Source organism: Anthonomus grandis, chromosome 8 (assembly GCF_022605725.1).
Source record: "Anthonomus grandis grandis chromosome 8, icAntGran1.3, whole genome shotgun sequence".
NCBI classification, from domain to species: Eukaryota; Metazoa; Arthropoda; class Insecta; order Coleoptera; family Curculionidae; genus Anthonomus; species Anthonomus grandis.
The window spans coordinates 22,108,072-22,132,950 of record NC_065553.1 but is presented as its reverse complement, the minus strand read 5'-3'; the positions used below and the strand labels follow the sequence as shown (position 1 = coordinate 22,132,950).

Genomic DNA, 24,879 nt, shown 5'->3' with positions numbered 1-24,879 from the left:
AATTTAACCCATTAGCGGACAAAACAAAATTTTTTGGGGTCTTCCTGGGACATTTTTTTTTTTTAGAATCGGCATGTCTTAAGGTCATAAATTATGTCAGTTAGAATTTTTTTGTTTGTGGTGTTTTTTCGTAAAGAAACAGCCAGACTGCTATTGCAGACCTGTCCCTTTGAATAACAACTCGCGTTATATAGGGACAAGACTGCTTATGCAGACAATATATTTATTGAAAGGTTGCATAGGTACTACGAAATAATATATCATATATAAAAATAAAAGTTTTTATTCACAAAAGTAAGAAACTACAAAAATATTAATTCATATGCTTATAACATAGGTATTACAAAAACCGAAATTCGTTTATTGGAATGAAAATTTTCAAAGCATTGCCCAACACACAATGGGGGATGCGTTTCGCAAACCTTACATCTCCATGATGTCTGCCCGCGTTTGTCATGCTTAGAACACTCCCGGCATCGCAGGAAATGACTTTTGCGTTTAGAGTTGGGCGAGACTGGTATTTTTTCTAAGACGTGTAGAACTTCAGGTACAATTGTCTCCTCAGCTGTAACGTGTGCCGCAGGGACTGAAACTTTTGCTGCACCTTGGTTCACCAGTTTTCTTCCGTCTCTCAAATTGTTTGGAATCCCAAGTAATCCCCTAATGATACTCTCCCGAAATTGAAGTAAATTTGTTTTTGATTTTAGGATATCTCGATACATCAAGAAACTATTTATAACTGTAACATCTAACAGATGAAATATCACCTTTTTGTACCATCTGATTGATTTATGCACAAAACATCGCGCTTGTCCTTCCATTTGCTGACATACACTTTACCATTTCTTTTCCAAATATGGTCGCCTCTTTTGAGTTTTTTTGTCGTAACTACTTTTGGGTTTTGTTTTCGATTTGATCTCAAAGTACCTGTCGTGTGAGTTTTTCTACGAAGGAGAATTTTGGACAACCCCACGCTATTATAATAATTGTCCATTATCAAGTGATGACCTTTATCTAAAAATGGCTGCATTAGTCTGAATACCAATGCCTGTAGCTTGGAAACTTTTCCATCGTCCTGTTTTCCTTTATATATTTCAATGTTATGATTGTACCCATTTGGAGAGCATAATTCAAAGAATTTAATTCCATGTTTGGCACGTTTATTTTTTATATATTGCCTAAAGCTCAATCTGCCTCGGTGCAATAAAAGCGACTCATCCAGTGCTAATGCCTCTTCCGGGGAAAAGGCTTTTTGATAATTGCGTATCAAAATTTGTAGCAGAGAAGTAACTTTATTCAGACGATCGACATTTCGTTTTTCCTTGGTGCAGTTGAACGCCCGTAGTAATTGCTCATACCTCCTTCCAGTCATTACGTTGGAAAATATGGGATGATAGTAAAGGGGATCCAAGGAGAATATTTTTCGCAGAGTTGGAAAACGTACTTGGGCTTGAAGAAGTGACAATCCAAAAAACTTACACATTTCTTCAAAATTGGTGTTCGGAAATGATGCCATTCGCGCATACCTTGCATGGGGTCTGTTGGTCGTTTCCATTTTTTTCCCATCCTCATTAGTGCATGGTGTGAAAAGATCCATCACTTCATCATCCCACAAAGTTTTGAAAACTTTCAGCGGTGGTACATGATCAAATGTTAATTTGATCCCAGCATTTGCGTTGTCAAAGTTGAAATCCGGAATGTCTTCAACGTCGCTGTGCCATTCCTTATCGCTGTCTGACTGATTAGAGCTTGGAGATGATAACGAAGGTTCTGCGTCATTCGATGCTGAACTGATATCCTCGTTCTCAGAAGCGGTACTTTCTTGAGTTTCATCAGAGGTATTATTTGATGGAACATAGTCTTCATCCCCACTTTCAGAGTTATGATAAGGATCCTTATCACTTTGTTGACTAGCCTCATCCGAACTAGAAGATGCTGATTCAGCAGTCTCGACTTCATTATAAAACTTCAACAGCCTAGCTTCTTCTTTTTCGTCCATTTTTCTGCAAAAAAAATAGAATTTTACTGCTTCTGACCGAGACAAGTAGCTAATATAATACAGAAAGTCCATTCACAGTATGTACTTGCCTAGATTTTCTGGCGAGGAGGGGCTCATACAATAAGATGTTTTTTATTGGTTTTGGTTACCAAAATCTAAACACATAAAAAAATTTTGAACCTAACCTAACTACCACACAACGAATTTTCGGGCTACACAACTGCAGCTACATAAGCAAAAACGTGTAAAAACAAAATATTATACTGTGCCCTAGTTATTTATTGTGTGCACTACTTTTCAATGTTAGTTTTCTATTATCACCACCAACTCCAGATTGAAACTGGCCAAAACCATATGTAAATACAATTTCCAAAAAAAAAATGAGCCCCTACTACTTATTTTTCACCTCTAAAACTTACCGAACACAGGTGCACTTTATTGGGACACAAATCACGTCTGATTGTCTAACCTTATGTAGATTTTGTCTGCACTTGCAGTCTTGGCGCCAAAAGATCAGCTGACTGTCAACACATGCGCAGGTTACATATATGCATACTATACGCTTCGTGGGACGATTCTCAGCATTATTGTAGTATTTAGTGGGACACAACAGATCTTTCTAAACCTTAGTACACTCTAATAACGACTGCAATTGAAGACTTGTCCTCTGGGGACGATCAAATTGCGTCTTCATATGCAGGCGTGTCCCTGCACGTCTGTCTGCATATGTAGACGTGTCCGTGAATGGGTTAACTTTGTGAAAGTTTCTATCGCACTTCCGCGTTATCCTTCATCCCATCAACACGTGGTTGTTCGTCCTTCCTATCCTTTAAATCCCTTTCCCAGATCCTTCCCAACCCCTTGCCGGTGGTAGGTGATCCTATTCACGCCGGTAACCAGGCCGGATGATGCCGGATGCATCGTGGGGGAGGCGACATCGTGCATTGTAAAGTTTCGATTGTGATTGATAATTTAATATAGTGAAAGTGTCGATTCGGGGAATAGGGTACATACCCGACGGTTGTCCCGAATCTCCAAATTATGCTGGAAAAATTTCTCGTAGCAGAGCCATCAATTGAACAGAACAAGAACAGTTTCATGTGAAATAATTTGGACCGCAGAACACGAATATATAGGACAGAAAAACAATTCGTTATATCAGACAATATAAAAACTACGGCAGTCGAAAGGGCACAGCCGTGTATTGAATTACCTTATTTCAATAAGAGACCTAATATATGCGTCACATCAACCTTATGTTCTCATATTCAAAGAACTGTCAATTTAAGAAGTACCGAACAGGAATTTCTTTTGCTTAGGACAAGAAAACCGTACCGTACAGCTACAACCCAAACCATGAGTAATGGATTAAAACTATTTTAACGGAGGCAGGAATAAATACTAAATTATTTTCTTTTTACTCCGTAAAACATGCGGCTACTTCTTTCTACGACTTTTCCGACTGGCTAGTGGAATTCGATTTCTACAGTCGGGGCTTCCACGCCTTTTCCCGCCAAGAAGAGCTAACCAAGCCCCGATTCGAACACCAAGACTGTTTAAACTGAACTGGGATAGAACTTTAAAGATAATAAGTTGACACAATGTAGATAGACCACCGGATAGACACTACCAGAAATATTTTGGTTAATCTTTGAAAACTTGTGGCCTCTAGCCGACGAAAGTTGTACTACACAGTTCTCTAATTTAATGATCTCTTCGAACGAAACGCCTCATATAATTACGATCGAACTTTACGCCTAAGTTCATTAAATTTGATCGAATTGATAAATAATATACTCTAAGTATGTACTGTTGTTACGCATAGAAAACGCGATAAAAGCCTGACAGCACAACGAGTGTCAATATACCTTGATTGACATATCGACTGACGTTTGATATATGTCATTTGTCAATCAGCTGGTACACTTTTTCTTCTAACTGTTTACAGTTACCTATATATAATTTGTAATTATAATGTTTTAAGCTTTTAATTAAATATTTATGGATTGGATAGCATAATGTTCTTAATTGTCTTACACAGTTAATACCATACTATCACATTTAAACAAAAATTGACCTTTGGTTTAACTGATATGAACAGTTGATGGCCACATTAATTTATAGCACTTAAATAAGGATATCCATCCACCAAATTTCATTTAAACAAAAAAAACATTAAAGAAATGTTATTCTTTGGTATAATTGGTTTCGGTGTCTTTCTTTACGGCTGTTTCTACACGTTGGCATCCGTTATTTTCGATTGTGATGTCCGATTAGGCTTCTTGGACAAATTTGGAAAATCTCCAAGTAAGCAACCCTACATTTCCTCTATTATTCAACATATTATTAAATTTATTTTTTATAAGGAAGACTTAAAGGGAAAGTAGCCTTCATAACAGGTGCCTCCAGTGGTATAGGAGAACACACTGCATATGCTTTAGCGAAAGCTGGAGTAAAATTGGTTTTGACTGCTCGGAGGAGCTTAGAGCTTCAAAGGGTGAAACAACAATGCATAGGTCTGTGTAACATAAAAATAAACATTTGCAATAATTATATAAAAAAATTAATAATTTGATTCTTCTAATACTTCAACAAACAAATTTCTGGATGTGGAAGCATTGTTTTAAAAAGTATTGTTAATAAAAATTAAGGTTCAAATTTCCTTTAGCTGAAATCTGCTATTAAAGAGAAAATTAAATTTTTAGCTTCAAATAGACTTTAGAATAACTGATGAAATCAGTTACATGAATAGATGTTTTTGATTTATTTTTTATATATTTTTTCAAATGTAAATATGCTAAATAAGTATCGAGTAGATACTGATACTTAATATCTAAGTATCACTAACTGAATCTATTATTACATCAATTAAAAAAAGAGACCAAATGAAGAAAAAGTTATTAAAAATAAAAATAATGACACACTGAAACTTGAATATAAAACTTATAGAAATAATTTACAGAAATTATTAAAAAGATGTATGAAATTCTGAGTGACGCATCTAATGAACCTAAAGTTAAATCTAACCGAGACATTTATATAAAAGATCTAAATAATAAAGACTTTGAAAATGACACAGAGATGGCCAATTTCTGTAACGAATATTTCTCTAAAATAGGAACTAGTATGGCATGTCAAATTCCTGATACAACCACAAAGCTTATTCTAAATTATCCATCTTTCTTAAACTCCATGTCGTTAAAGCCTATAACAAAAAATGAACTAATATTTCATATTAATTCATTAAAGGAAAGCAGTTCCCCAGGTCCAGATGGCATAACTTCTGAGATGGTAAAGCTATGTCATCCATATACTGTTGAACCACTTAAATATATATTTAACCTTTTAATATTAATATATATTTAACGGTTTTTATGGATCTAGCAAAGGCCTTTGACACTGTACCCCATTCTAAGTTACTTCATGTTCTTGAAAGATATGGAATTAGGGATGTAGTGTTGGGGCTCTTTAGCAACTATGTACAAGAAAGAAAGCAAATGGTAAAAATTAGAGATTCCCTGAGTGACCCTAGCACTGTGCAAATTGGAGTGCCCCAAGGCACAGTGCTGGCACCCTTTCTCTTTATTTTATATATAAACTCCCTTTTATCCTTGCATATAGGTGGCATGGCACTATCTTACGCGGATGACACAGTTCTTGTATTTAAGGATGTTACTTGGACTCTTGTAAGAACGAAACTCATAAATGGCATAAGGAAGGTAAAGATGTGGTTAAGCAAGTATAAATTGTCCCTAAATATCTTAAAAACTGTTTATGTCGCCTTTTCTCTAACAGATGCAAATCGGCCAAATTTTAAGGAAATAGTTATTGATGAACAACAAAACTTTATTATAAAAGAAGTAGAAAACACTAAACATCTAGGTATCATAATAGACAAAAAATTAAAATGGACACCACACATTCAAAACTTAACATCTAAACTCAAAAGCTTAATTCAGAAATTTTTCCTTATTAGAAATATATTGGATAAAAAAACTTTAATAATGTTGTACCAATCATTTGTGGAATCTATGATATGCTATGGTATAGTGACCTGGGGTGGACTCTACAATAATGCTCTTGAATCCTTAAAAACTGTTCAAAATTATATTATCAAAATAATCTATAAAAAAGACAGATTGTACCCCACCTTGCTCTTGTATGATACCAAAATACTTTAGATCCTTATATCTATACTGCAGTTGTGTATTCTGGTATAAACTTAAAGATAAAAACTACATAAGTCACCAACATGAAACCAGACAACTAACTGAAAGACATCTTAATGTACCATTTCGCAGATTCGATGGAAGCCAAAGATGTAATTCTGTAATAGGACCAAAAATTTTCAATAAGTTACCACAGACAATTCGGGAGATTACAAATAAGCAAAAGTTTTCAGAACTTTGTAAAAGATTTATCTCTGAACATTATGATGCCTTACTTGACCTTCTATAAATAACTATTAATGTTTTCCTCTTCTTCTGAAATTTTTAATATTTGTGTCTTATAGTTGTATTACCTGTATTTTAAATGCACTACCCTCAGGTTTATGTAAATTAGTGGTATGGGGCCCCTAGTAAATATAATTATGTTGTATAGTAATATAATTAATTTTAAGTTATACACATACAGGTGCTTGCACCTACGTGTACTTTATTGTATTGGTACTATAGATTAATTTTGTTTACATCTATCCTGTATTAAGCATGTATTTCTTATGTTGAATAAATTTTCAAAATTTTTCAGATACTTTGTATTCGTTAAAAAGTAGTCATTACTTGTTAGTGAATATACAGGCGAATATTAATATTTTATATGAATACCTATATTAAATTTAGGGCTTGCTTTGGCATTTGATATATTTTTTGAGTATAGTAGAGGGTTATCAAGTTTTAGTAAGATATTACAAAATGATAATTTAATACTTATGCTAATAAAAAGTAATCAAGTAATCGGGCACGACAGACGAATTCAAATACTTTTACCTAGAACAAGGTATCGAAGTATCAAGCAAGTGCGTGGCGATTGGCGACAATGCCGGGTAAATATAAATAGGTATTATTGATTAATTATTGTTGGGCCTATCGGCGGCGGTTGATTTCATTTTTTTAACAATATTGCCATATTTTACTTATATAAAATATATTTATTACGCATAAGCAGCCACCGGTGACATGGAAATTTGGGATTTAAAAAAGTATTTGAGTAATGAGTAGTTCGGGACGAAGGATTTGATTACTTCGAATCTTCGCATGTATCAGATATTAAAGTATCGAGTAGATACTAGTCACACATCTCTAGTTTTATATAATATTTATTTTCACTCCAACCCAAGTGACTTCATTATGTCCACCCAACCCATCTAAACCAAACCAACTGACTGAATTTTTGTTTAGCTGAAGTCAGTTATTAGCAAAAAAATGATGCATTTCCGCACAATGTTTTTAGCATATTCATTTTTAAAGAAATATCTTAAAATTAAAATCAAAAACATCTATTCATGTAACGGATTTCAGTTATTCTAAAGTGGGAAAATAGAAAATGCATTTCCACAGAATTTTTTTTGTAGATTTTGTTTAAGGGACAATTCCAAATATTAAATGAACCAAAATTTCTTACATAACTGATTACAGCTAAACAAAAGTTGAGCCAAAATTAATCTTCCTCTTGTCCTTTCATAGTGGTTTCAAATGGCCAACTGGAAGAAAAAGACATCCTGGTTATCCCAATGGATGTCCTGGATCTGTCTTCACATAAAACCCATTTTCAGCATGCCATAAGACATTTTGGTCATGTAGACATTTTAATAAATAATGCAGGTATAACAGGAGGCATCTATAAATCATATTTTTTTGAAACCTGCAAATTACATTTTAGGAAGATCCCAGAGGGCAAACTGGGAAAATATAGACATAACAGTAGACAGGCAGATGTTTGAACTGAATGTATTCGCAGTAGTTAATTTGTCCCGGGTGGCACTGGAGCATTTTAATAAAAGAGGACAGGGACATTTGGCTGTGGTGTCAAGCCTGGCCGGAATTCTGGGAGCTCCATTTTCAGGTTCATATACTGGAGCAAAACATGCCATTCATGTATGTCTTTGACATGCCATAGTGAAAACATTTAGCATTTATTTTTATTCTGGACTTTAGGGTTATTTTAATGGGCTTAGGGCCGAAAAGTTGGGCACACAAATCCATGTAACGCTCCTTTGTCCGGGACCAACTTTCACTAACTTTTTAGCTGAAGCATTCACTGACAAGGATGGAGAGGTCTGATTAAATTTATGTTCATTTTTTTTCAAATGCTTAGTAATTTGTTTTTTATAGAAACACCATGGATCCACCAAGCCAACAGATAAAAGAATGACTGCAGAAAGGTGCGGTCACCTTAATGCTGTGGCTATAGTAAATAAAGTGGGTGAGGCATGGATGGGACTATTTCCACTTATGCCAATGGTTTATGTCTCAATATACTTCCCCAATTTGTACAGTTTGTGAGTAGCATATTGGGACAAAATGAATTTTTATTAATTTGTTCTTTCAGAGGAATGAGGATATTGGGCCCGCAATACCTCTATAAGCTGAGAGATAGTAAAGAATATACAGGCTTCACAGAGGTACGGGTGGCATAGTACAGTAAAGTTTATCGAATAAATACAGTGCAGTGTTTGTAGCATATTGTTTTTTTGTATTATTATTTATTGTTTGTATGCATTTTTTTATACTTTTATATGCTAGAATAATTATTTATTTGTGTTATTATTATAATTTGTGTTCACATGTTTGCATGTAAATATTTTCATTGCTTTGTGATGCTGACTAATTGTGCTTGGGCAACTTGGTCATTTTAACAAACTTCTAACATACTTTTTGGTATTTTCTAGATGAGCAAAACTGAATAAAGGTTTGGTTAGTTTACATGGTAGAGTGGTGATGGATTTAGAGAGAACAGGACTATTTTCGTGTTAAATATGTTTTGAATAAATATGTTTGCTATAAATTTATATTGTCTTTTATTTATTGGTGTTTCACTTGTCCCATAGGAATCTTATCATCCTTTTCTGTAATATAATTTGTAGAGCAGACACCAGTCAGAATTGTAACTTTAAACCAAACCCTTATAGTGATAACTATAATTTTAGAAGGCATAAACGTATAAACTTTCCCATGCTGTATCAGCTTATCTCTGAGGTTCAGTTGAATGTTCTTCATGAACTTGATGATGTTAATAGGGCAATTTTTAGTTTCTATTGTATTTTTGATATTTTTAACAGAACAGGTCTTTGTTATGGACATCCTAAAAATTAATATTACTATCTGAATTGATATACTGTCCAAATTGTGGCATATAAGAACTTCATATCAACAGAATTATTGTCTAATACTTCAAGCAGAATGATTTCTTTAAGTCCCTATTAAAATGATGCCTACCTAATGTATGCATCTTTATTACGGTTTAATACTTGTGAATCATTTTAATGAAAATTCTACAAATATGTTGGTTTGCAGTCAGCAGTTATTGCCTTCAAGGTTTACTGCTCTGTCTCTTCATTAAATTATATTTATTTATTTGTGGGAAATTATTGTTTTCAGTTAAAATGTGAGTCTAATCTTGTTGTTTGTTACATTACTGAATTGATTGCATTATCTGCCAATATTTCAATAATTGTCTTAGTATTCTGCCGTCCTCAATTAAAACGCGGTATGTGCAGCCAACATGAATTCGAGAAATCGACCATCAAAGTTTTTCCTCTGAACTCCATATGCCTTTTTACCTTTTTGATAAAAAAAATGTATAATGATAGTTGAACTTATACTGGAAATATAACCTTCGAAAAAAAATCACGTTTTTATCTTTATTATAGGTAAAAAGTCAGATACCGCGTTTTTATTGTGCAGCGGATATTTTATTGGAACAGGAATATTGCCGTATCTGCATTTTAATTTACGAATAGGATATTTTACAAGTAACTACAGTCTCCAAAAAAGGAAAATAAATAATTTGTATTTTTTTATAAATTTTTATAATTAAAATATACGAATGTGCACATTACAAAATGGTATACAGTGTGTTCAGAGATAAGAATAAACTGCTTTCTAATATGGATAAAGCGATTCCGCAGAGACGTAACGTCCTATTATAAATTTAACAAAAAAAAATATATCCGACGTTTCGTTTCTGAGAAATCGCTTCTCCTGGATCAGAAAGCAGTTCGTTCTTATCATGGACACATTCTACAAAAAAAAACACTTTAACTAATAAAGCTAATTATTAAAAACACATAATTATGTTTCTTCTTCCTCATCGCTACCGTCATCATTTTTTATGTCAGGCAAATTTTCCCAAAACAGTTTTCTATTATCTGGGAACATAAATGGGTACACTGGGTACCTAATTGCTTGAGAATGTTATCTCGTTTTTCTTTTGGGAATCCTCTGGGTTGTTGTAAAGATGGTGTAGGCTTATGAAGTTCTTTTTTTTGCATAGCTTTATTCATTAGGAAATCCAAAACATAAAACTCTCCGGTAAAACTTTTTTTATATTTTAAAGTGTATTGGCCGCGCTCAGCCACAACCTGAACCATATCTGAAAGGTATGGTCGGTTTTCTAAATCTTTTTTTAACTTAGTTTGTGATGTCATATCCTTCCAAACATAAAAGTTATTAAAATTCATCGCTTTTACATCCACATTGCCCTTGCAACTGCATCAAGAACGTCGCTGAAATCATAGATTTTTTGTTTCCTCTTCATAGATAGTTGGATTTGGTGATTTCGATTTTGGAAAACTATCAGCGGACATAAAAGTATGTTCCGGTTCAAAGTAGTTAAAAGTTATTTTGTTGGCTTGTATTTCGTTATAGTTTATCATTTTAACTAAGAAAGTAAACAATGTCCAGTTTTTATTCTGACTGGCACGATTGTCCATCCATATTATTATGTTATTGGCGTCTCTATTAAACTTTAAAAAGGCGTGAAAGGTACTAATAATATCTTCTTTGGAACGTTTACTAATTCCTTCATGCCAGACAACGGCAAATGGCTTATTATTTTTCGACAGCTTGCCCAGGGGGACAAAGGTTTCATTAAACGCTATTAACCTTTGCAAAAAAATAACCTTTTTAAACAAGAAACGCCTTTTGTTTTAGAATCAAAGGTAGTTTCGGATTGTTCCCTATAAAATTGGCACGATTAATATGATTTTTCCAGAAAACGCATTTCTTACATGATTCTTGGAGGTTTTATTTGGTATGTCCATGAAGTTTAAACGATTCATATATATCGCATTCTTCGTGTCCAAGCTTGGTGAACGAGATATTTTTGGCTTTAACTTTTCGTCTGTAAGTCTCATATGAAACATTTATAGCAGGAAACTTTTCCTGAAAATCTCTATGCATGAGGGCGATTGACACATCACTGCCAAGGTATCGAGTGTTCGGCGCATGTTCTCTGCGATAATGGGAAACCTCTGGGTGAAAAGACTCAATATGAGCATTAATATCTGCGTCATCTATTTTTTTCATCGAGCGTTGTTCTATGCGTCCATGTTGAAGAGGAGTAAACTGTCCTTTAGGTGTCTTTGATAATGTGTCATGTAATACGCGGTCATTATTAGGTTTATATCCCAATGTAGTTAAATAAAAGGTTTTGCATACATTTACAGACTCACCTTGCTCATTATCTAGATAATACTTAAACGTGTTATTTTTTCTTGCAACATATTCTCCCGTTCTTCGTTTTACTGTTAATCGCTTACAGCTATTTAGAATAAAACATTTTCTGTCCCTTTTTGAAACTTTCCAAAATTCACAGTTTATAGAAGAACAACTTTTTTTGCAGTTAGTTTTACATCCAGACAGCACCGGATGTTTTTCAGCCATTAATTTTATTTAATTTCCTGGTCTTCAAGTCAATGCAGACTTTTCTTTTTTTTTCATGTTTTCTTCTGGGTCTACTAAAATAAAAACAATTAACTTTATTTAACGATACCTGAAAATTAAGAAAACATTTGCAAATAACCATTATAAAACATTTACCATAACCATCTGTTTGACTTTACAGTAATACTTTTAATTTCTTAGCAAGTTGAGCTAAACACAACTCCTTGACCTCGTCATCTTCATCAGTATCATCTTCTAAATTTACAGACTCTTTGTGACTTGCTTGATCGCCACCTGTTACAATACAAATATGTTAAAAAATTTATAAAATGGCATTCTTAAATGCTACATTACCTAACATTTGTAAAGGTGCATCCGGTGTTGTTGGTCTAATAGATTCCGTTGCTGTCAGTATGATGTCACTTGAGTCCTTTTGTACTGAATAAGTATTGTGAAAAGGTTCAATAATAACGTCGTCAATATTAATAGTTTCTAGCCAACTCGAAACCTTGTTATTTGAAATAGAGCAGGATGCCTCAATCTTAAGAAAATCTTGATTAATATTTTCTGCTGATAAATAATAGGATATAGGCTGTAATTCCTGCAACACGTAGTCTGAAGAGTTACTTGCCTGATCGACGGTATTTATAGCAATGGGTTCCAACGTAGCACTAAAAAATAACATTTTACTGTATTTCTATAAATATTTAAAGTTCAAAAAAACTAATTAACAAACTTACTGTCATAATGGTTTTCTTATTTCAGTAAATTTATCAATTATAGTTTTATTAACATCTTATTTTGACCCGATATAAACAGCTAAAACACAAAAATTGAAATTTTCCAAAAAAATGTTTTTTTATTAAAATTAAGTACTAAATTAAATTAATTTACTTGAAAAAATCTAGCTAGACGTAAGGATTAGAATAACAAATCTTTTGGATTTATAAATTTACTTACAGATTGGCATCAATCGTATCCTTTTGTAAAGATAGGTCTTCATTTTTCCCTAAAGCCATAGATAATATATACCTCGTTCGGTCGTGAGCCATCTTTTAAGCTACTCCCACTGCACTTAAAAGGCAACAACTTTTATTAAAACTATTAATAATAAGCCTTTATAAGCCTTTATTTCCAACAGGCAACTTGCCCAATAACAGGAAACAGTTGCAAAACAATGAAAAATAGTTAAAAAAAACACACACAAACAAACCTAAAAGAATGAAAAGAAAAGAAAAAGAGTAAAGTAAAGTCACATTCTCAAAAGTTATCCAAAGAATTAGAACAAATAACTATTAATATGATATAAAAACCCAATTATAAAAGTTTAACAAGATAATCACATATTCAACAAAATTAAATTAAATGCAATATACCTACTAACTACAACTTAAACACATGGGCCCTAATCCCAAAAGTAATGATCCACCAAGATATCGATAATCACATGAACCGGAGAGAAATTTATATCGCACATGTGACAGATCCGATTAAATATAGCGCATATTGTATATAGTGGCGACTTCAACAGGATGTTAGTATGAGGCCTTGGCAGACAGAATGTTAGGGAATGTCTAGCATTAAGCCTAGGCACCATGAAACGTACACCAGAAAGAAGTACAGGACTATCAATGAATCCATTCAGTAACCCATGCAGGAATTTTACAGAGAAGATCATTCTTCTGAGATGTAATGGATGTAGATTGAAGCGTTCCAATAGTTGCCGATGATCAAACCCTCTTACCGGATATATGCCATCCTGCCTGAAGGCCAAAAACTTAGCAAATCTACGCTGAACAGATTCAAGGAGACCAACATGATTCTGATAGAGCGGGGTTCCATATAATGCAGCCGAACTCCAGTTTTGATCTCACAAAGCAACAGAAAAGCAGTTTTAATGTAGACTCCAAAGTAAAACTCTGAGTACTTCTAATTATGAACCCAAGCCTTCTCAGGGCTGACTTAACTAGGTTATTGAAGTGTGGAACGAATGTAAATTCAGAGTCAAAGGTTATACCAAGATCAGTAATTTGCTCTAATCTACTCAAAATAGTATCATTAATAAAGTAATTAAAATTTAAGGGTATTTTTGATCTAGAGTAACTGACCACACTACACTTGGCCGCATTCAAGCCTAACCTGTTAACAGCGCACCATACCTCCAATGTATTTAGACAGTTCTGAAGAAAAACACAATCCTCCAAACCATATACATTTAAATATAGCTTCAAATCATCGGCAAAAGCCAGCCTATGACAAGTGAGTAACTCAATCAAGTCATTTATAAAAAAATTAAACAGGAGCGGGCCCAGGTTCGAGCCCTGTGGCACACCCGACGTTACGTTAAAAAGTTTCGATTTAAAGCCCTCATATTCAACATATTGAGATCTACCAATCAAGTAGGAATTATTACAAAATATCACAAAATAAGCGACAAATTGAAATCAAATCTTAAGAATCCACCCGTTCCCAAACGTACTGCAAACCATAGAGAAATGAATATTAAATACTCTAATACTTTTAATTACTCTATGCTGCAAACGCGAATGAGCAAATTTGCCACGCGAGCCTCAGTAAAAACGCGGTTATGCGTCATGCTCAATCAAAATGCGGTAAGTACATGACACGCGCATGTACACACCGCTTTTTAATTGAGCATACTGCAGTTACCGCTTTTTGACTGAGCATCTATTGCCGTTTTTCACATACGGCATATTAAAATTATTTTATTTTAGGAGTAAAAAACCAGATACGGCTTTAAGATGTTGTAGGTAAATAAATAAACCTAAAAGGAGCCCACATATAGCAAAAATTCGATTTTTGCAGATACCGCTTTTTAATTGAGGACGGCAGTATTGGTCTTATATTTATTTATTATTGGCCAATAAAAATTGTTAAATGTTAAAAATTTTAATCCTAACATATAGAAATACAAATTCATATGTTGTTGATATGCCTTAATAAATAGTCTGAGACCTATATACATTCTCTAAATGCAATGCACCTTTTCTTCAAGAAGAAACTATATTTATGATCAATACTTAATGTCATTGAACCAAACAGTAATTACAGAGCTAAAAGTGTCACTCAGAATCACTATCAGAATAAGCTCCTAATAATGATAATCCATTTTTAGCAGCTGTGGCATTCTCATTAACACCTGTCACAATTTTCTCACTACTTGTTTTAACTTTCACTAATCCACTTAAAGGTTTTTTAACCAATACACTTTTCTGTTTATTCCCATTTATACCCCAATTTCCTGAGGAAGTCTTGGAAGCACTGGGTTCATCCTCTTTTATAACTACTTTACTTGGTGGTTCTTCAACAACATCCTCAATAATTTCCTCTTCAACCACCACTTTTCTTTTATTTGCACCACCAAACTTAACTGTTTTAATATATTCCTCATCGAGCTGCTTAAGCTGCTCTTCCCTCTCTCGTTGACTTAAACTAGAGTCATACACAGATAACATGGTGTCAAAGTCGACCACTTGCTGCCGTTTGTTTAGGTCTTTAAGCTCCTCTAAAGACTCCAAAAGTTCAATTTCATTCTTGGACTGTTTGGTTCGGTTTTCTAAAAGTTTCATGGGGTTATTCGCTTCTTCCTCTTTGGCTTCCTCTTCTTCCCTTTGTGCTTGTTCTTCGGCCAGTTTCAGGGCCATAAAGTTCCTCGTGGCTCCCGCCTCGATTTCATAATCGGTGTTTCTGGGGTCAGTTTTGAAAGAAATCTCTTGGAGACACCTGGTGCATTTTATATAGAACCTGTATATTCTTATGCCGAGATAATCTTCATTTTCTACATCCTCTTTACGCGCGTTAAATTTTTTACCTTTGTAAATGTACTCGCCGCACGTTTCGCATCTCATGTTAAATGGGGCCATCAGACGCACGGTGTATTGTCGATTTTTGGGCAATTTCATGCGAGGGATTTTCGCTGGATCGAAATCCGGAGGATAGTATTTGTTTAGCACTTTTCTTTCAGACATTGTTCTACTTTAAAATGTATAAAGGTTTAACGAAGAAAGAATCTCTTGTTTAGAAAAAAGGGATTAGTAATCTATAATCTATTAACAGTGTTTATATTTTAGTCTTCATGACATTGACAGTTGACGGCTGTCAGATGATGGCAATTTACTAATTTTCAAGCGGAACCATTCCGGTTACAGGTAGTAATAATGCAACCCTTATGACGTCATATTTTGACGTTATTAAATCGGGTATAAAGTGATGTTATGTGTAAATTACACTTTAAATTTTAGTAGTATTGTAATATTAATTATTTATTGAATTAAAGGCTCAAGAGTATGAACGGGTTATATCGGCCGAAGTTAAACCTCTTATGCCCAAATTTTATTTTTTAGAAAAAAAATCTAGGTTACTTAAAGGTTACTTGCACCAAATATTCTTACATATTTGCTTTAGATTATTTTTGAGTACCTGTAGGTATAGTTTTTACCGCCTTAAGGCGGACTTGGGCACCTAATTCCAAAAAAAAATTACCCATGTTGAAATTAAATAAGGCAATACATTTGGTTAAATATTTTATTATATCTATACTATTTTATGACACTTATAATATTACTATTCTATCGTTGTTGGAAAACAGAAAAACAGTTTTTAGATGCACTGCAACATAAATTGATTTTACACTTCAAGCAAGTAAATTGCGTTTCTGATTTGCAGCCTGGAAGCTTACATTGACGTTTTCCAGATCTATCCAGCCACTCAGGAAAATGGCCATAACCGTCAAATCTCACATCTTCCAAAGGCAGGTATGCTTTTTTGCCCATTCTTTTAGGAACTGCATCTCCACCGTCCAATCGTGGTCTGCCAACTGATTTCTTGTCACAATTAGTTTTGCCAAACGAGCAGAGCATAGCTGCAACATCTCTTCGAAATGCAGGTAGCTTTACGTTTGAGCCTTTTGAACTACCATTTATTCATTTGTGCAACAAATAAGTGTTGACCATGGCCAAATCCAGCATATGATAAAAAATCGACTAGTCTATTTGTTTGTCTTCATTCTTATATGATACCTTCCCAAAAGACTATCCATCAAGTCGACGCCTCCTATATGAGCATTATATTCTTGAATTATGGTAGGGCAATCAACTTCAATCCTTTTTTTCTGTGTACGATCATAACGGAGTGCCTTTTTTGATGTACTGTCAGTGCCGCAAATTTTATCGGTCTTGAATGGAAGAACACCTACGTAAGTTGAAGCTAGTCGTACGCATTTGTTGTCTTTCCAAAGGGTTGTCGATAAATCTACACTATGAATTGAACCCATAAATTCTGTCGAATATCCACGAGGTTCATTTGCGATATCTTTATCACCAGGTAGTTTGCAGTTTGCTATGCGATTTACGCGCAACGTACCCAATGAATATATTCCTTTACTGTAAAGAAACACCATAAGTGGCAATGTGGTATAATAGTTGTCAAAATAAAGGATATGATTCTTGTGCTTGGGAATTATCTCCGATAATCTAGAAACTACATTTGCTGCTGCACCCAAATCCGAAGCTCCATTTGGCACTACATTGTTGTGTGCACCAGAGTACAGTTCAAAGCCATATGAGTAACTAAAAGAATCGCACAAAACAAATAATTTCATACCCCATTTATGAGGTTTTGCAGGCATGTATTGTCGAAACTGTGATAACATTTTTGTCGCGCACATCTGTTCATCTACACAAAGACGCTGATGCGGAACTGACTTGAAACCACTGTTGAAATGATCTATTATTGGCCTTACTTTAAATACTGGATCAAAATCTGGATTATCTTTTAGTAGCATCGCGGTGTTGTCGTTGAAGTGCAAGAAGCGACGTATTTCCTCAAACCTGTTCATTGTCATGGCCTGCCGAATTGGGTCAAACGCATGCTCAGACCAATATTCCCGAACATTTGGGTATTTATAAATAGACATGTAATATAGAATTCCAATGTATACCTGTATCTCTCTTGCTGATGTTATGAATTTGGTGGAAATATTCACTTGACGTGCGTAAAGATTGGATTCATTTAATATGTTCGTAGAAATCTTCATCCATAAAATATTTGAAACACTGAAATGGCGTCTTCAAATCGTGAAAGTGTTCTGGCAATTTTTCGGTACCTTGGAATTCTATTTGCTTCTCGTGAAGTTGTAAGTGTTTCTTACGGCATAGGATATTTTTGAAACTTGAATGAAGTGACTTCTTCAATTCTCGGTTTTTTTGATGGCCCAGCGACTGGCTCACCTTTATTCCTAATAGTAACATCTTGACTAAGCGAAGCTACAGGCTCGGCGGATACACTAGGAGTTGTTGGTACACTTGATACACTTTGGATTGTCAGATCTAATAAACTAGGCTCGATAATTTTTTCATCCCAGATTCGTTCATACCAAGGCAGTCATCGATGGTTTCCTCGTCGAATGTTTGTAAAAATGTCTTTCTGACTGGATCATAATCGGGATCTTCCATACTGTCATCAGAAAAGTTGTCTTCAAAGTCAGTATCTAAATTATCCGCCTTTACTGAGTCTAACAGATCGTAAGCTTTATCGGACTGCATCACTGTGAAATCATGTTTACGGCGACGGTCCATATCTGAAATAAAAAAAATATATATGATAACAATAACGCAAGTAAGTAAAATAGAATACAAAAGTTCCTATCCTGTAAAACTACTACTAACTACCTAGGTCCGCCTCTAGACAGGTACCGCGACATAATCAAAATACCACTTTTTTTTACGAAACTACACCTACAAAAATGTTACCATCTAAATGATGACTGTTACCATCTAAATTTGACTAAATATAAATAATTAGTCAAAGTAAGAATTTGATGCTAGAACGTTAAAATTTTAGGATCTGCCTCAAGGCGGGCTTGGGAATTACAAGTGTTGGCCATGACATTATGTTAAAATCAAACCGACCACTTGAAAAGGGCTATAAGGTCCTGGTGTAGCCAGCATATTGCACCAAGGACTTGCCACGGTTGCTAAACGTTTTGATTTTCTTTACTTTGATGCTATTTATTATTACAAGATTCATTCATTATTTATTTGGAAGGTAACGTTTCGACTTCTTACAGCAATTTTCTCGCTATTATTATGACCATAATGAACTGTTCTTATGCTGTCTTTTTAATATGAAGGAACAAGAATATAGAACTATATAAAACAGACTGGCTTAGAATTTTGAAGCCTTGGCAACTTCCGGGTACGAAATGCTCTCTGCTCACCTATTTCGTTTTATGTTTGCATACTTGACGATGAATTTTGGAAAATCGCCATAATAATTGTAATTCACTTTTAATTGTAATTAGGACAATTCTTGTAATAAATTTAGGTTCTTGGCAATGGTGTTAAAATCCCTCTTTGTGTCATTTGTCATTGCTTCTATCCACAAAACTATAGAGAAGTGGTTGTTGCATAAAAACTAATTCTTGTGACAAATCTGCTACCGTCCCCTCGCTTGGCAACGGAAACTCTTGTAACTAGTTTGACGTGCCTATTTGGACCAATCAAAATAGTAGAAAGGCGTAGTCAAATTAATCAAAGGCGGAAAAATCAAATTTCATTTAATAAGATATCTCATAATTTTATAATTTAATCGCAATATCTAAAGCAAACGCCTAATCAAAAAGGTTACTGATAAATACTGGAAAATAGAGCTTTTTTGAATAGGTTACCATCAGATATTGATTAAGATAAAACAATGGTTTTCTTTAATACTTTTATTATTTAATTTTCCTGAAAAACAATTACTTAAAATTATATACATGATATACAATAATTTACTATAAAAGACATATAAGAAAATGTTTTAAAGTATTTTGTATCACTTACATATTATATATTTGTTTATCTCTTATAATACTATATATGTCTATTATATTATATATGACTGGAACTATAATATTAAAGAAAAATTAATTAAAAGAGATACATGTAATAAACTGTTAAAAAATAACAAGCTATAACGAAAACATTGATTCTGATTGCTCAGCTCTCTTAGTCTCTCTATACCTCTGTCTTATATCAGAGAACACAGGAAGTGGTATGATACAAGTATGAAATGAAATGAAAAACAAATCGGGAGTTCAAAGTAGCTGTTACCTTATTTTCATTAGATTCTAAAAGTTTTACTAGTGTTTCAAAATTGAGAACGTCAGTACCTTATAAATAAATTTGCTAAATCATAATGTGACAAATAATGAGAAAACAAATGTTGAAATAAATATGTATTGTAGTGTAACAACTGCAGCCACCAGTATTAGTAGTATCAGCGTTGTTAAAATTTGTTGAAAAGAAGTGATCAGATCAGTCGCGTATGTGCCGCCTTAGTAAATTTACAGAATAATTATTTCGCTATAAATGATATTTTCTGTGCTATGAAATAAATACATGTAGCGATCTGTTCAAGCCAAAAAATTTACAGGTGAGTTTATGTATGTTATATTTCTTAGTTATGCGTTGAAAAAAAAAGTAGTTCATGTGTTTTTGCTATAAATCACTCATAACCTCAACCTGCCTAAAGGCGGATCGACCGGTTTGTGTGAAAATTATCTCATTCATTCGAAATATTTATTTTCTTACTATTTTTGTTTTTTTGTGGTTAGATATGACATCAAACAAGAAAGGACAGCCCGGGAAGGATCCCCGAGAGCCTGAATTATATGATTTATCTCAAGTGACTTCGGACGAAATGTTTGAACTTTTGGACAATGTAGATATAGGACCTGACACCGATATTGAAGATGGGCTGGAAGACGATTTTGACGATGATGATAGTCTTGCTGACCCAGATTTTTGACTTGAAGATGAAATAAATCAATGCAACGATTTAACTTCTGAATCTTCTACGCCTGACGACCAATTGTTGACATTAGATATTGAAACACCTGATATTTCACAGCCATCAACATCAGGAAATTATTCAACTGAATCACAAAAAATTTCTGTTGTTGCAAGAGTTTTATCCCCGTTGACTTCAGGTGAACCATCTACTTCATTTCAACGACAGCAAAAACGACCACGTTCTCCTCTGCCAGAATTTGAAGATGGGGCTGATATTTCCGAGCCTAACACAGGTGGGTTTACGGGAAACCTAAGTGCACACAAAATTCCCAAACTACCCTCTGACACTGGCCATTTGACTCGTCGTGTAAATGATGTTGCCCTACCTATTCCTACGTCTTCCCTTACCAAAAACTCATTAATTTACATAAGTAAAAAAATTTACAATCATGTTCCTCTATGTGTTAGACATATATCGGATGTTAAGAAATTTAAAAGAGAATTAAAGTCGCTTTTATTGGCTAAGGCATATTATAACCTGGATGACTTTTTTAATGATAGGTTTTAACCTTGGACATGTTGGAAAGTTTTCTTTTTTTCCTTTTTTCTTCTCTAGTTTTGTCAACAAGTTTATCTTTATTTAGTAATTGATTGTTTTATTTAGTTATTTTTAATTTAAGTATGTTCAAAAAGTTTTGTCTTCTTGTGTTTAATTTTGTTCATTGTTTTGTCAATTTTTGAAATTGTATTTGTGTTTTGTTTTTTTAGCTTGTAGGATGCTTGTACACAAGATTATTCTTACGTAATATAGCACATTTTCTTTCTTTCTTTCTTTCTTTCTTTCTTTCTTTCTTTCACTTTTAGCACAGTCAAAAGAATGCAAAGAAATAATTTGGCGTAAACAGCATTTGCAGCTGCATAAAAATGAAGTGGTAATCCGTGGAAGCACAGAGCTTCCACTACACTTTCAGGATTTAAAAACTCCATATCAATGCTTCGCCTATTTTTTTACACAAGAGTTTCTTGAAAATATTGCAGAACAAACAAATTTATATGCTCGACAGTACGACATCAAGACAACATTTGTTACCAATGCTGCTGAGATCCGGAAGTACATTGGCATCTTGATATTTATGTCGATATATCGTTATCCAAATGCGACAGAATACTGGGGTCGTTATTCATTTGAACCAGTTCGTACGGCAATGACATCCAAACGATTCTTTATGATTCGTAAGTATCTTCACTTCAACGATAAATCAAAAGAAAAAAAACGGGATCAACCTGGATTTGATCCATTATATAAAGTCCAACCGATAGTGAAACATTTAAATGAACGATTTCAAACAGTTCCAAAATTACCTCGTTTATGCGTAGATGAGTAAATGTGCGCGACTAAAATGAAACGCAGTTCATTGCGACATTACATGCCGGCAAAGCCCCATAAATGGGGGTTCAAACTATTTGTTCTATGTGACAGCAATGGTTATTCTTGCGCCTTCGAAATCTTTACTGGCGCAGGGAGCAATGTTATTTTGCCCAATACGCCTAATCTGGGAGCAGCAGCAAATGTTGTCGTCCGGCTATCTCAAACAATACTTGACTTTGTCAATCATATTTTATATTTTGACAATTTTTATACGACACTGCCACTACTTATTTATCTTAGAAGCCGAGGCATTTATTCATTGTGGACAATTCGTTCTGGTCGTATTCCTAATTGTAAATTGCCTAGTGAAAAAGATAAACAGCTTGCTACAGCAGATAAGGGATTTTCTGTTGAGTATGTGGGAAATGCGCATGGTGTAGATTTGACAACTGTATTGTGGAAGGACAACAAAAATGCGTTTGGCTTCTACATACGTCGGGGTACTACCCTTTAAAAGTGCTCTCCAAGATAAACAACCATCAAAGGCAACAAGATATGATCGGTCTGCAAAAAAGTACGTGCAAATTGAATACCCCGCCATCATACGTGAATATAATTATCACATGGGCGGAGTTAATCTAATGGATGGTACCTTCCAAGTAAGGTACCGTATTCGCCTAAAGACTAGCAAGTGGAGATTGCGTCTATTTTATCATTTCATTGACATGGCTATGGTCAACGCATATCTGCTACACAAACGGGTTCATAAAGAATCGCCACCTTTACCAGTGTTTCGCAGTGGCGAAGCGTACGAGTAGACAAGGTAGACACTGTCTACCCAAAATTATCCAGTTATTTGTCATTAATTTATCACGTAATTATTTCATGTAATTGTTGAATTAAAATTTAAAAAATAACACAGAACGTAGTCGCTATCCTTACTATTATTATATAGTATCTAAACATGATTAATCCGAAGGCGCGCCCCGCCTGCCGCATCGATTAAGATAAAAATACAGGGCTGACACCCAATTAATAGTATACAAGCGTCAAGCATCAATAGTATACGAGCCCCAGGAAGACACATTGATATTTGTCTTCCGAAATTTGGAGGATATCGAACCAAATACGCATCAAGCAGGCTACAGAGCATAGATAAACAGTTTATAGGGGTTAAAGTATAGGGGTTAAACAGTTTATAGGGGCTACAGAGGTCCGGCCGCATTCAGCCTATTTCGTATGCAAAATTTACTCGCGGGGAAGACATTCGAGCTTTTGTCTATCGAAGTCGACCAGCTATTTTATTATGCTGTTAAGGGTTATTGTTTATGGACACGCTTGATCTGGTCGGCCGCAATACATCTTCAGTTTTGTCTGTATTTGGTGGGGGCGCGTGCTATAGTAATTTAATAAATAGTATTTTTATTTTTGGGTGTATAGAAAAGATTTTTTTAGGGGTTATTTATGAACGACTGTTTGATATTGGCAATTGTATTTTAGTTGTGTTTTTTTGTAAGTAGTATTTATGTTTATCTATCTATCTTTTTATGCTAGTAGTAATTATTTATTTCTTTTTTATATCACTACATAATTTTTCTCTTTGAGTTAATATTTCATGCGCTTTCATTCTGTATTTCATTAAAGTGAATAATATAGAATACAAATTTTTTTCTAATTAACGATTTTTATTGTTTGTCTACCCGAAAAAAAAGTTCACGCTTCGCCACTGGTGTTTCGAGCACAAGTAGCTGCCGTACTATGCGTTAACGAAGCTGTCAGAAAACGTCCTGGCAGACCTTCATCTGCTTCGAAGCAGGAAGAAATGCAACCTGCAAAAAAATCTAAGACATATATCCCCGAGCCAGATATCCGATTTGATGGTTTGAACCACATGCCCGACCTTTTGGATAGATCCGGTAAAAGGATGTGTAAAAACAAAGGATGTAAAGCTGAAACTCAGTTCTTTTGCACTAAATGCAATTGAATAGCCTCGACGAAAAAGGGCCCATCTGTGCAGTTTGTCGAAAACCCGTTTTTTATGAATTCTGATTCCTTGTCAAAGTTGGCATATACCGAGTAGAAGAAAGGCCCACTAAACGTACTCTAAAACGGATTGAATCAGCTGTTTTTCTCTGCTGAGAAGAATAAGGGCCCATCTGCTACATTTGGGCCTTTCTTTCGCCAAGTTAAATACCCATAATTTGTGTTGATATTTGTAAACATAACCTTCAAATCATAATAATAACAATAAAATATCAGCGTGGTTTTTGGATTTTTGTTTCTTGATTCATATAATCATGGATGTCTTAGAAAATGAGGAAGCAAGTGTTATAAAATTGAAAAGAAAGAGGAAAATTGAAGAGTGGAAAAGTGTCAAAAATAAAAAGTTAAAGGCAAAAGGGGAGGATTACATTGGTAAATCAGGAAGAAAAGCTGCTAGACAAACAGGTCAAAAATGCAGGTAAGTTAGGATTGTAAAGAATGTTGTATATAGTTTAAAATATATCTTATTTTTGTGTAGATGTAAACGAAAATGTCTTACATCATTATCAAAAGAAGAGATGGCTCGTATATTGAAAAATTTTAATGAGATTGGAGATCATGGGGCCCAGAATGTTCACTTACAACCTCTTATCACAGTATCGTCAGTAAACCGAAAAAGAAAGGGAGTGTTCAAGAAGAAGTTTAATTTTTCGTATAAAGTGCATGTCGGTGAAAGGGTGTTATCTGTATGTCGTGAAGGCTTTGCCAGTTTGCATGGAATTGGAGTCAAGAGGGTGCGAAATATTGGAGCATGCAAGACTTTAGCCGCTGTGCCAACCGATAATCGTG

General features: G+C 34.3%; 2 protein-coding genes and 1 long non-coding RNA gene across 5 annotated transcripts; 1 reads left to right on the top strand and 2 right to left on the bottom strand.

The window, feature by feature from the left end:
• The first annotated feature begins 3,942 nt into the window (after window positions 1-3,942).
• Window positions 3,943-9,008, top strand: LOC126739282 (dehydrogenase/reductase SDR family member 7). 3 transcript variants are annotated; one of them, XM_050444900.1, is made up of 8 exons: window positions 3,946-4,306; window positions 4,366-4,515; window positions 7,684-7,821; window positions 7,880-8,094; window positions 8,155-8,274; window positions 8,332-8,489; window positions 8,549-8,621; window positions 8,889-9,008. In XM_050444900.1, exons 1-8 carry the CDS (start codon window positions 4,183-4,185, stop codon window positions 8,904-8,906), a joined length of 996 nt encoding a protein of 331 aa, XP_050300857.1. In that variant the 5' UTR covers window positions 3,946-4,182; the 3' UTR covers window positions 8,907-9,008. The 3 variants fall into 3 exon arrangements, with proteins under 3 accessions (XP_050300858.1, XP_050300857.1, XP_050300856.1); XM_050444899.1 differs by having other exon boundaries at window positions 3,950-4,306; window positions 8,332-8,498; XM_050444901.1 differs by lacking the exon at window positions 7,684-7,821 and having other exon boundaries at window positions 3,943-4,306; window positions 8,332-8,498.
• Window positions 9,009-9,988: 980 nt separating this feature from the next.
• Window positions 9,989-12,837, bottom strand: LOC126739290 (uncharacterized). The gene is made up of 4 exons (XR_007661588.1): window positions 12,624-12,837; window positions 12,238-12,554; window positions 12,040-12,177; window positions 9,989-11,957 (listed from the first exon to the last, which is right to left on the bottom strand). It is a non-coding gene; the product is annotated as an uncharacterized LOC126739290 (long non-coding RNA).
• A 1,901-nt stretch (window positions 12,838-14,738) lies between these two features.
• LOC126739284 (splicing factor YJU2) lies at window positions 14,739-15,986 on the bottom strand. Its single transcript, XM_050444905.1, has one exon. It carries the CDS (start codon window positions 15,870-15,872, stop codon window positions 14,967-14,969), a length of 906 nt encoding a protein of 301 aa, XP_050300862.1. The 5' UTR covers window positions 15,873-15,986; the 3' UTR covers window positions 14,739-14,966.
• Window positions 15,987-24,879: the final 8,893 nt, after the last annotated feature.

Excerpts from the sequence above, each read along its gene's own strand:
- LOC126739282 (XM_050444899.1), top strand. The coding sequence starts at position 4,183 with ATGTTATTCTTTGGTATAATTGGTTTCGGTGTCTTTCTTTACGGCTGT. Across the intron at positions 4,516-7,683 it reads GGTGAAACAACAATGCATAG|TGGTTTCAAATGGCCAACTG; the intron begins GTCTGTGTAACA and ends GTCCTTTCATAG. Across the intron at positions 8,095-8,154 it reads GAGCAAAACATGCCATTCAT|GGTTATTTTAATGGGCTTAG; the intron begins GTATGTCTTTGA and ends TCTGGACTTTAG.
- LOC126739284 (XM_050444905.1), bottom strand. The coding sequence starts at position 15,872 with ATGTCTGAAAGAAAAGTGCTAAACAAATACTATCCTCCGGATTTCGAT.